The 12,776-nt window shown below is 39.6% G+C and overlaps 1 protein-coding gene across 1 annotated transcript; it reads right to left on the reverse strand.

Annotated features, from left to right (window-relative positions):
- Nucleotides 1-3,927: 3,927 nt before the first annotated feature.
- Nucleotides 3,928-12,024, reverse strand: LOC106582633 (apoptosis inducing factor BLCAP). The gene is made up of 2 exons (XM_014165878.3): nt 11,692-12,024; nt 3,928-5,019 (listed from the first exon to the last, which is right to left on the reverse strand). The coding sequence occupies exon 2, from the start codon at nt 4,878-4,880 to the stop codon at nt 4,617-4,619; it is 264 nt and encodes an 87-aa protein (XP_014021353.1). The 5' UTR covers nt 4,881-5,019; nt 11,692-12,024; the 3' UTR covers nt 3,928-4,616.
- Nucleotides 12,025-12,776: the final 752 nt, after the last annotated feature.

The following is a 12,776-nucleotide window of genomic DNA, read 5'->3' on the forward strand; positions in this document are numbered from 1 at the left end:
ATAGTGCCCCCAAAGTACCGACTCATATGCATTTTAAATGTAGGCATATCATATGAAATGATTCTAAGTACCCCCTTTGGATATTGGTTCCTGGTTATACGAATGGTGTAAGCATTGGCTAGAGAGTTTAAATCCATGCGAGAAAGTGTACTAGTGCACACTTAGGGGAAAGTATGGACATTTAAGACACAAAGACAGGAGACGCAGCCAAAGAAATTAGACGCAGCCTAGCAACGAAAACAGGAATTTACACCATGTCATGGTTCCCGGGTAATTTAAGCCGAAAAGACTGCTAATGCAAAATTGCAAATCCTTTTAAATTGAATATATATTCAGATCGAAATGCACTCAAGAAATGTTCAAACCTACTAAATCACAGTTTATAAAATAATGTGATTACATACCTTTGACGAAGGGAAAGGATGTCAGAAGATCTTCTAGTTTTAGTTACAGCACAATAAAAACAATCATTACCACCAACAACATATAAGGGGTGTAATAACAGCCGTGGTTGATGCGTTTTGCCTATTCGGAAATTACAATATGAAACGTTGATTTGAACCTTCTGCCCAACTCGTGGGTAAGGCGGCACCCCACTTCTGATGATAGTTCTCGACTATATTGACTGATTGGTTCTGTATGGGGTGTATGAATGCCCTGACTTCTGCTGAGGCCATATCACTGTAAATGCTGCATGGCCAGTGCAGACATCGGATTGACCATGCACCCAGATGCACAATGCACTTCTCTCTCCAGTTTGCGCTCTCTCCCGCCAATTTGTGCACATTCATTGTTTCATAACTTCATTGTGTGAATTGTTTGCGTATATCAATTCCCCATTACATATTTCACCAGTAGTACATTTACCGTTAATTCCTATCATTTCTAATCCAACGGTCATTTATTTTAATGCGTTCAATATTCTTATTCCAGTCTTCGCGTTCTCATTGTCTGAGTGAACACATTGTTAGCATAATGAACAACCTATGCTACACTTGTGAGAAACAAGTTTTGGTTTATTTCATTCCATTTACGAGTTTTGTCAATTTAATCAGTATTTTGTTTGGTGCGCTTCTGTCATTGAGTAAGGACAAACACGCATAGAAGTAGGCCTATAGGCTACATGGCCTACATGCAAATGTAGGCATAAACATGTGCCCATTTGGGGATCTGATAGTATTTCCGATTGGCAGGTAAGGGTGCTATCAAGCGGCTAGATGTTCTTTACCATTCGGCCATCAGATTTTCCACCAATGCTCCTTATAGGACACATCACTGCACTCTATACTCTGTAAACTGGTCATCTCTGTATAACCGTCGCAAGACCCACTGGTTGATGCTTATTTATAAAACCCTCTTAGGTCTCACTCCCCCGTCTGAGATATCTACTGCAGCCCTCATCCTCCACATACAACACCCGTTCTGCCAGTCACATTCTGTTAAAGGTCCCCAAAGCGCACACATCCCTGGGTCGCTCCTCTTTTCAGTTCGCTGCAGCTAGCGACTGGAACGAGCTGCAACAAACACTCAAACTGGACAGTTTTATCTCAATCTCTTCATTCAAAGACTCAATCATGGACACTCTTACTGACAGTTGTGGCTGCTTGTGTGATGTATTGTTGTCTCTACCTTCTTGACCTTTGTGCTGTGAACTGTGCCCAATAATGATTGTACCATGTTCTGTTGCTACCATGCTGTGTTGTCATGTGTTGCTGCCTTGCTATGTTGTCTTGGGTCTCTCTCTTGTTGTGATGCGTTTTATTCTAAATTTATATAGCATTTATTTTTTTAAATCCCAGGCCCCGTCCCCACAGGAGGCCTTCTGCCTTTTGGTGGGCCTTCATTGCAAATAAGAATTGTTCTTAACTGACTTGCCTAGTTAAAGGTTAAATAAAATAAAATAACACCACCACTAATGACCCGTGGAGCTTCTCAAAGTAAAGTTTTCACCTCAAACAGCAAGAAAAGTATGTTGTTAAATGCATTGAGAATTACAATAGTTCCTCAGCGTATTTGAAAAATCTTTCCAGTTCTCTCCCTTTCGATAACCACTCAGCGTGAAAGCGAAAAATGTCATGCTTTGATCCAGTGGAAATGTCATAAAATAGGCCTACCTGATTGCTTCTCATGAATGCTTGACTCAGTGGAAACATCATAAAACTGCTTCTCATGAATGCTTGACTCAGTGGAAACATCATAAAATAGGCCTACCTGATTGCTTCTTATCAGTGCTTGACTAGGTTCCGGTACTCATTTTGGGTGCTCCTGCCTAAGTCAAGCATTGCTTCTTATCCCTTGAGCAAATAACCTACAGCTGGGCCCAGAATATTTTACAACATTTTTATTTTACCTTTATTTAACTAGGCAAGTCAGTTAAGAACAACTTCTTATTTTCAATGACGGCCTAGGAACAGTGGGTTAACTGCCTTGTTCAGGGGCAGAACGACAGATTTGTACCCTGTCAGCTCGGGGATTCGAACTTGCAACCTTTTGGGTACTAGCCCAATGCTCTAACCACTAGGCTACCCTGCCGCACAATGTAGCAAGTTCGCTAGCGAAAGCTTTGGGTTGGAACCAACTTAACAAGTTCACTAGTGAAAGCTTTGGGCTGGAACCAACTTAGTTTATACAATGTTTCAAGGTTGTTGCAGACAGCCAATGTGTAGCCAATGTGATTTATAAGATATTTATTTTATCAGGATATTTTCTACCTGCAGACTGCAATGTTTATATTTGTTAGCTTTATGTTGGCTATTTTTACATAGTTGGCAATAGAAGTTACTTAAGTTTCTATCATTTAAATTTTGATTGAATTTTGATTAACCACATGACAAGGATTTTCAGATATGAAGACGTTATTAATGAAATTAAACTTTTGCAAAATGTGAAAACCATAACGGCACACAGATTGGTAGAAATGGTAGGATAAATTGGCATTCAAAATGAGAAAGGTTGCCAACTCATGTAGCCTATTGCTGTCAACTTCAGGAGAGTAATTGCAGAATCTGCAAAAGCCAGCAGGAGGAGAATAGTTGGGTCAGGTTACGTTTTTTTTCTCCCTTCTGGTTATGTAGATCTCTGGCGCCCTCAAGGCATTTGTCTTATTTCATCAAACTGTAAGCTTAAAGCATCAGACAAGTTCAATGCGTATAGTTGATTTTATTAAAACACAAAGTGTGTCTATAGATGGAAAAATACAAAAAACTGCAGTCAATTGATTGGTTGAAAGAACAGACGACTCTTGGTTTACCAAGATCTTTTTTAGGTTTGTATTGCAAATATTTGCAATACAAACCTCCCATGTATTGAATGTAGCCTACAAATAACATTGGCAGCACAATCTTCACAAAAGAGCAAATCGAGACTGATGATCTAACCTATTTTAATGACAAACAATATGTCATTAGCTACAGCAACCTAACAGAATATAATACAATTTACTTGAGTGTCATTGTCAAAAGTTCTCAAAACCAGACCGGGCTAAATGAGGTGAACATTTTGTTAGGCCTGTGGTTCACTGGATAGCCAGCTACAAAATGGTGACCTTTCCGTGATGGGTCTCACTAGGCTGGAGTTAAAAATAACAAAATCTTTTGATCAAAAGCTCATTAGCTTGTCCAGCAGTCTCTATATGGCCCAACTTAAAATAAAATTCAATGTTCGCCCTCCAGCACCAGACAACATGCAGTAATTAACCTTCTCATTTCAATTACTTTCATAATAAACTTTATAAAAGCGGACTTGTCTTTTCAAATATTGAGATTCTGTGAACCCTAAAAAAAAATGTTTTTCTTTCAACAATAATTAGCTTTTCCTTCTTAGTCATGAGGCATTCTCACTCTCTCAAATGCAGATAGTGGGCAATTGATAAAACTTGCAGTTGACATAAAGCCTAGAAGAACCGAGAAAACACACGAGGACACCGCATCATGGTCAGTGATAACGCCTTCAGACGTTGAACTTTAATAAATTAAAAGCTGTGGTAACATTTGAGCTCTGCAGGGGAAGTGACATGAAAATGGTTCACATCACTCTTCTGCTCTCGACATCAATAAAGCTCAACAAGGACGCAGGATATTCATGTTCACCTTCCTGCTACCATAACATATTGATTGTATGACTTGTGAAAATGCTGATTAACACACACACAATTTCTACCCTTTGGAAACTTTCAGCATTCTGTAATTAAAATCGATGTATTAACACGACATATGAAAACTATAAAGGCAACCATTGCAAATGTGACTCCAGGTTAGTGGACTTTCACTCAAGACCAGGGGATAAAGGCAGGGGTGGAGGGCAGTAGAAGGAGGGAGATGGGCAGGATAGGCCATTTTATGGAAAGTTCACATATGCACTCCTCCCCATGCATTTAAAAGCACTGGATTGGTGTAATCGTTGGAGAGGGAATTGCCACCCTATTCTTTGCAACAGTCAATTCCTTTGAAATCCATTAAGGGAAGTGAACAAGTAAGTGCACACTAAGGGCAGAGGAGATGAGAATCGGGACACTGTCAAGGTTTCTCAGCATCTCAACAGTCAACTGGGGGATTTTATTCAAGGCCTAGATACAGATTGTCCAGGGTCCGTGTGCTCCTAGTGTCAGTGGGATCCTCTTAGTTGCCCACAATGCTGGGGTCGTGTGCAGAGTCCGGCAGTGTGGAGTCATGGCAATGGTACAGAAAACAGTTTCCCCAGCAGCTGTAGCAGATGAGAAACAGGGCTGCCAGGAACACTAAGGCACAAATGGTACATGGCTTCCTCTCCAGAAGGAAGCTGAGCAGGTAGAAGCCCATGAACATTGAGTGATTGAACCATAAGGCCGGATTCAGGGGTTTCGGGATGAGGAGGACTGGGAGCAACCACTGAAGGCAATACATTGTCTGCGAGGGGGGAGCGAAATCACACCAATCTCAATCAGTTGGCCACAGGGCTAGGTGGAATGACACACAGTGGGGTTTCCTAACCACGGCAGATGTGACGTGGGAGCAGGTTGTAACTTTTACCTTCAGGTTAGGCCTAAAAAAAGGAAAGGATACAGTAAATAAAAAGGTGCAGACACGCATCAGTTATACGTTTCTCTTTGACATGACATAGTTAGCAATATTTCCCTGCAAATGCAAAAATAGCTCAACTTGGTCACGCTCTCATCACCTAGCTACCCTAGTCTGCTAACTCGAAGGGCCCAAGCAGCTAACGCTACGGATATGTTAGGTTAGATCGAGCACAACAAATATCTTTCATTGCATTAAAGGCAAGTTAACTATGGGGGGGGTTGATTTGGTTGACTAGCTGCAGTTAGTAACACTATAATGTTAGCTAGCTCCCTTCAAGAAGAAAATGTAGGGACGTCAAACATTCAGCCTGCTGCACAGACCCTATGGATGCTCTAGTCTAGAGCACCTGGTTAAATTGTGGTTAGGAGCATTTTCTAACTTTCCCCATGGTTAAAGTAGTAAGAAATTCATGTTATTGTTGTAAAAATATGTGAGGGTGCTTAATTTACGATCATCCTAATTCGAAATTCTTTTGACATTGAATTCTTATATTATGCAAAATGTCCCTGTGGTGGACAGAACGTGCTACTAAATTGCACAGTTGAACATTTTCACCACACACCAATTACAGGAAAAACACATACTTTTTACCTCAGATTGGTGTTGATACTATAAAAGATTATAGTCATCTCAATTACACAAAATCTATGGATTAAAACAGATCAATATCTTTGGTTTTGTACCATTGGTTTGGTCGTATACACTGCTATTCGCAGGACTTAGAACTGTCATTTTTCGATTTCAAATGGAATGAATGGCCACACACCAATACGTCGATTTGAGAGTCAAACTATCAATTAAATTACAGATAACCGTTGTCAGTGTTGATATTAGGGCAGGGACGATACCAGTATGTCAATACTCAGTACCATGGCAAGGAAACAAAACATTAAGCGGATTCTTAACCTGTTATGGCTAGGGGGCAGTATTTTCACGGCTGGATAAAAAACGTACCCGATTTAATCTGGTTACTACTCCTGCCTAGTAACTAGAATATGCATATAATTATTGGCTTTGGATAGAAAACACTCCAACGTTTCTAAAACTGTTTGAATGGTGTCTGTGAGTATAACAGAACTCAAATGGCAGGTCAAAACCTGAGAGATTCCTTTACAGGAAGTGGCCTGTCTGACCATTTCTTGAACTTCTTTGCCATCTCTATCTTTTACAAAGGATCTCTGCTCTAACGTGACACTTCCTACGTCTTCCATGGGCGCTCAGAGCCCGGGAAAAACCTGAATGTCGTCATCCCAGCCCCAGGCTGAAACACATTATCGCCTTTCTCAAGTGGCCGATCAAGGGACTGTGGGCTTAAGCGCGTGCCCTGGCTGCCCCCGTCTTTGTGATTTTTCCTCTGTTTGCCGAAAAGGAGATTCCCGGTCGGAATATTATCGCTTTTTTACGAGATAAATTGCATAAAAATTGATTTTAACCTCTATGGGACCGGCGGGACGAATTCGTCCCACCTACGTAACATCCACTGCCAGCCTGTGGCGCGATTTTCAAAATCTTCAAAATCCTATTACTTCAATTTCTCAAACATATGACTATTTTACAGCCATTTAAAGACAAGACTCTCGTTAATCTAACCACACTGTCCGATTTCAAAAAGGCTTTACAACGAAAGCAAAACATTAGATTATGTCAGCAGAGTACCAAGCCAGAAATAATCAGACACCCATTTTTCAAGCCAGCATATAATGTCACCAAAACCCAGAAGACAGCTAAATGCAGCACTCACCTTTGATGATCTTCATCAGATGACAACCCTAGGACATTATGTTATACAATACATGCATGTTTTGTTCAATCAAGTTCATATTTATATCAAAAACCAGCTTTTTACATTAGCATGTGACGTTCAGAACTAGCATACCCCCCGCAAACTTACGGGGAATTCGCTAACATTTTACTAAATTACTCACGATAAACGTTCACAAAAAGCATAACAATTATTTTAAGAATTATAGATACAGACCTCCTCTATGCACTCGATATGTCCGATTTTAAAATAGCTTTTTGGTGAAAGCACATTTTGCAATATTCTAAGTACATAGCCCAGGCATCACGGGCTCGCTATTTAGACACCCGGCAAGTTTAGCACTCACCATAATCATATTTACTATTATAAAAATGTCATTACCTTTTGTTGTCTTCGTCAGAATGCACACCCAGGACGTCTACTTCAATAACAAATGTTGGTTTGGTCCAAAATAATCCATCGTTATATCCGAATAGCGGCGTTTTGTTCGTGCGTTCCAGACACTATCCGAAATAGTAAAGAAGTGTCGCGCGCTTGGCGCAATTCCTGACAATAAAATTCAAAGTATTCCATTGCCGTACGTCGAAGCATGTCAACCACTGTTTAAAATCAATTTTTACGTCATTTTTCTCGTAGAAAAGCGATAAAATTCCGACAGGGAATCTCCTTTTCGGCAAACAGAGGAAAAAATCCCAAAGGCGGGGGCGGTCGGGGTCACGCGCATAAGCTAGTGTCTCTTGATGGGCCACTTGAGAAAGGCGATAATGTGTTTCAGCCTGGGGCTGGAATGACGACATTCTCTTTTTTCCCGGGCTATGAGAGCCTATGGACGACGTGGGAAGTGTCACGTTAGAGCAGAGATCCTTAGTAAATGATAGAGATGGCAAAGAAGTTCCAGAAATGGTCAGACAGGCCACTTCCTGTAAAGGAATCTCTCAGGTTTTGACCTGCCATTTGAGTTCTGTTATACTCACAGACACCATTCAAACAGTTTTAGAAAATTTAGGGTGTTTTCTATCCATATGTAATAAGTATATGCATATTCTAGTTACTGAGTAGGAGTGGTAACCAGATTAAATCGGGTATGTTTTTTATCCAGCCGTGTCAATGCTGCCCCCTAGCCCTAACAGGTTAAACAGCGGTTGACATGCTTCGAAGTACGGTAATGGAATATTTAGAATTTTTTTGTCACGAATTGCGCACCGACCCTGATTTACCATTTCGGATAGTGTCTGGGACGCACGAACAAAACGCCGCTATTCGGATATAACGATGGATTATTTTGGACCAAACCAACATTTGTTATTGAAGTAGACGTCCTGGGAGTGCATTCTGACGAAGACAACAAAAGGTAATCAAACTTTTATAATAGTAAATCTGATATTGGTGAGTGCTAAACTTACCGGGTGTCTAAATAGCTAGCCCGCGATGGCTGGGCTATGTACTTAGAATATTGCAAAATGTGCTTTCACCAAAAAGCTATTTTAAAATCGGACATATCGAGTGCATAGAGGAGTTCTGTATCTATAATTCTTAAAATAATTGTTATGCTTTTTGTGAACGTTTATCGTGAGTAATTTAGTAAATTGTTAGCAAATTCCCCGGAAGTATGCTAGTTCTGAACGTCACATGCTAATGTAAAAAGCTGTTTTTTGATATAAATATGAACTTGATTGAACAAAACATGCATGTATTGTATAACATAATGTCCTAGGTGTGTCATCTGATGAAGATCATCAAAGGTTAGTGCTGCATTTAGCTGTCTTCTGGGTTTTTGTGACATTATATGCTAGCTTGAAAAATGGGTGTCTGATTATTTCTGGCTTGGTACTCTGCTGACATAATCTAATGTTTTGCTTTCGTTGTAAAGCCTTTTTGAAATCGGACAGTGTGGTTACATTAACGAGAGTCTTGTCTTTAAAATGCTGTGAAATAGTCATACGTTTGAAAAATTGAAGTTTTTGTATTTTTGAGGAATTTGTAATTCGCGCCACGCCCATCATTGGATATTGGAGCAGGTGTTCCGCTAGCGGAACGTCTAGATGTAAGAGGTTAACTTGTTATGGATAGGGGGCAGTATTTTCACAGCCGGATAAAAAACGTACCCGATTTAATCTGGTTATTACTCCTGCCCAGAAACTAGAATATGCATATAATTATTAACTTTGGATAGAAAACACTCCAAAGTTTCTAAAACTGTTTGAATGGTGTCTGTGAGTATAACAGAACTCAAATGGCAGGCCAAAACCTGAGAAGATTCTGTACAGGAAGTACCCTGTCTGACCATTTCTTGGCCTTCTTTGTCATCTCTATCCAAAACAAAGGATCTCTGCTGTAACGTGACACTTTCTAAGGCTCCCATAGGCTCTCAGTAGGCGCCAGAACGTTGAATGATGACTTTGCAGTCTCTGGCTGAAAAACAGTAGCGAATTTGGTAAGTGATCGATCTGAGAACAATGAGACGGGCTCTCGTGAGCACGTGAAGAGTCCATTTTACTTTTTCAGTCTTTGAACGAAAACAACGACTCCCGGTTGGAATATTATCGCTATTTTACAAGAAAAATTGCATAAAAATAGATTTTAAACAGCGTTTGACATGCTTCGAAGTACGGTAATGGAATATTTTGAAATGTTTTGTCACAATACGCGTCCGCGCGTCACCCTTCGGATAGTGTCTTGAACGCACAAACAAAACGCCGCTATTTGGATATAACTCTGGATTATTTGGAACCAAACCAACATTTGTTGTTGAAGTAGAAGTCCTGGGAGTGCATTCTGACGAAGAACAGCAAAGGTAATCCAATTTTTCTTATAGTAAATCTGAGTTTGGTGAGTACCAAACTTGGTTGGTGTCAAATTAGCTAGCCCGTGATGGCAAGCTATCTACTCAGAATATTGCAAAATGTGCTTTCACCGAAAAGCTATTTTAAAATCGGACACCGCGATTGCATAAAGGAGTTCTGTATCTATAATTCTTAAAATAATTATGTTTTTTGTGAACGTTTATCGTGAGTAATTTAGTAAATTCACCAGAAGTGTTCGGTGGGAATGCTAGTCAAATGCTAGTCACATGCTAATGTAAAAAAGCTGGTTTTTGATATAAATATGAACTTGATTTAACAAAACATGCATGTATTGTATAACATAATGTCCTAGGAGTGTCATCTGATGAAGATCAAAGGTTAGTGCTGCATTTAGCTGTGGTTTTGGTTTTTGTGACATATGCTAGCTTGAAAAATGGGTGTCTGATTATTTCTGGCTGGGTACTCTGCTGACAATCTAATGTTTTGCTTTCGTTGTAAAGCCCTTTTGAATTCGGACAGTGTGGTTAGATTAACGAGAGTCTTGTCTTTAAAATTGTGTAAAATAGTCATATGTTTGAAAATTTGAAGTTTTTGAGGAATTTGAATAACGCGCCACGGGATTACACTGGCTGTTGAGTAGCCCATAGAGGTTAACATAACAAAATCAGACATTTTTGTGTTCGTAAATTCAATCTGGAGTGCCATATTAAACGGGTGCTGAGCGTTCGTAAATTAATGAGTTATTCTGCTCTGGTACACTCAGACAAGAGTGCTCTGAAATTGAGTAAATAGCCAGAGCAAATGTATGTCCATTGAGAACGCACAACGACTTTACCACTTAGCTAAGAATGACATGAATAATCAGGTCAATAAACGTTGGGTAGTTAGTTAGATAGCATATAATTAATATACTGGCAAGTTCAATGTATTAGTTGCCAACTAACGAGGTAGCCAGCTAACATACCGATAGTACCTACTGCTGTAATGATATGTATGCTATGCGGTTCGTAAGGATAGCGTAGCCAACACATTGTCAGCCAACATAACGTGTTTGTCATAATTAGTTAAAGCAATTCATTTGTATCCCCTCTCGTCGGATTTCGGCTGCATATTTTCCGCCATTTTCTTCAAATCTGAAAACGTGAAACCACACCGATTTCCTGAATAATTTCATTATGGGCCCAAAAAGTAAGGAAATAGTGTCCACTGCGTATATACTTCGTATTTTGGCAGATGTAGTAAGCATTAGGCGGTAACTATGTGTTGTATGTGTCGAACTGCTTTGTTTTACCTTGACCAGGTCGCAGTTGCAAATTAGAACTTGATCTCAACTAGCCTACCTGGTTAAATAATGGTGAAATACAAAATTGGGAACTTTTGGCATACTAACTCTATCCATACTATGACCAATAGGCATACTACATACTCCATTTACGTCAAATAGTACGTTTAGTACGAGTATTCGAACACAGCTCCTGTCTTTAGTGTACACCCGGCATAACCGGTCATGTAAAAATATCAAATTTAGGCTACATTTGGTTTTTAAATCGTAGTAGTTTCAACAGTGCATACAACCGGATATTCCCTCTAAATCGATAAGTGATTTATTGCCACTTGTCAAACGTTATTTGTGCGTGTGCAGTCTACAAAGTGCTTGTTTAAAAAAATACAAGTAAACTGATTATTGTTGCACATGTGTAGATAGTACACGACGTATAAAACGGAAGTTTTAGGAGTAACGTTATACATTTAACTTTCAACATTAATTTCCAATGGTATCGTAATTAATTGTGTAAAAACTGCTGAATAAAACCAAAAACGTGCTGTGATATCACCAAAATAAATCTATCAGCAAAACGAGTAGTTAGCTAGCGAACGTTAGCTTGTTCGGTTAATAATTCACGTTAGCTAGCTAACGAGCTACTAGCTAACTTACTTGCATAGCTAGCTAAAACAATCGTGTTGAAATAGTTTGTAACAACTTGTCCAATTGAATTATACATAGCTAATATTTCACGTTTGAAGCTAAGTATTTGAGTAACACATCATTCAAAGAATAGAACCAGACCTGTCAGTTTCCAGCTTCATTCTTGATAGTTTTTTTGATCGACTCCATTGCTGCTGCCTAGACGACTGCGTAGCAATCCCAGAGAGGAAGAGGCGGCCGAGAGAGGTCCCCTCCCGTCAAAATCTGTCCACGCGGGAATACAAACAAAAGCAAACCGATAACTATGGCAGACTACTCCCATTGTCAGGACGGACACAAGACCATCTCGTCATTAAACATTATACAGTATCTCTGGCTTTAGCATTTCAATTACAAAACCAACATAAATAGATGGTAATACATTTGCATTAGTGTAAATTATGTTCAAATTATTTTATTCAGTAGTAAGAACCCAATACATGTGCTAAAAACATATATAGTGTCGTACATAATCAATATTATGAGGTATATAGTAACACATTTTAAATAACGTTAAATATTTTTCAGGCTTTATTCTATTGATCCTTATCCAATAGTGCTGTCAGAGAAGCACGAGCATGACCCCTCCAGAGATGTTAGAAAAGAAGGAGACAGGAATTCTCCTTCTTTGGTGGGGTTTATCGGCAGTTGGCATCCAACGTTATGGTGCATTACCGCCACCTATTGTACTGGAGTGTGGTTCAGAGACAGGGAGAAACTAAATCCTGCCTGCCAGCCCTGTTGCTCTTAAAAAGTATAAAATATTTGAGACTATATCTAATGACGTTCTACTCAATATAGTCCTTAAATTAATTTCCTGTATCCCCTTTTCCCTCATACTAGATCTCATCCTTTCTCTTTCCCTCCAATAATGTCCACACTGTATCAATACATGCTCCACTGTCTCTGTTTCCTGGCAAAATTCACATTTTCCTGTTTGATGCATTCCTATCACATGTAAGGTCTTATTCAACTGGCTGTGTCCCACCCTTCATCTTGGAAATACAGCCTCCTCTCTTCTGTCCTTTCCTGCTTTTCTCCCCTCCCCAACTTTCCTCTGTACTCGAAATAAATGCCTGCCCTTAGTATCTCTATTCCACTACTCCTTCCATTTCTCCACCATCGCTGTCCATGTCATATTTTTTGCCTCTACCTTGCTCATTGAAACTTCCACATCAACATCCCCA

This window comes from Salmo salar, chromosome 22, assembly GCF_965601325.2.
Source record: "Salmo salar chromosome 22, fSalSal1, whole genome shotgun sequence".
Lineage (NCBI taxonomy): Eukaryota > Metazoa > Chordata > Actinopteri > Salmoniformes > Salmonidae > Salmo > Salmo salar.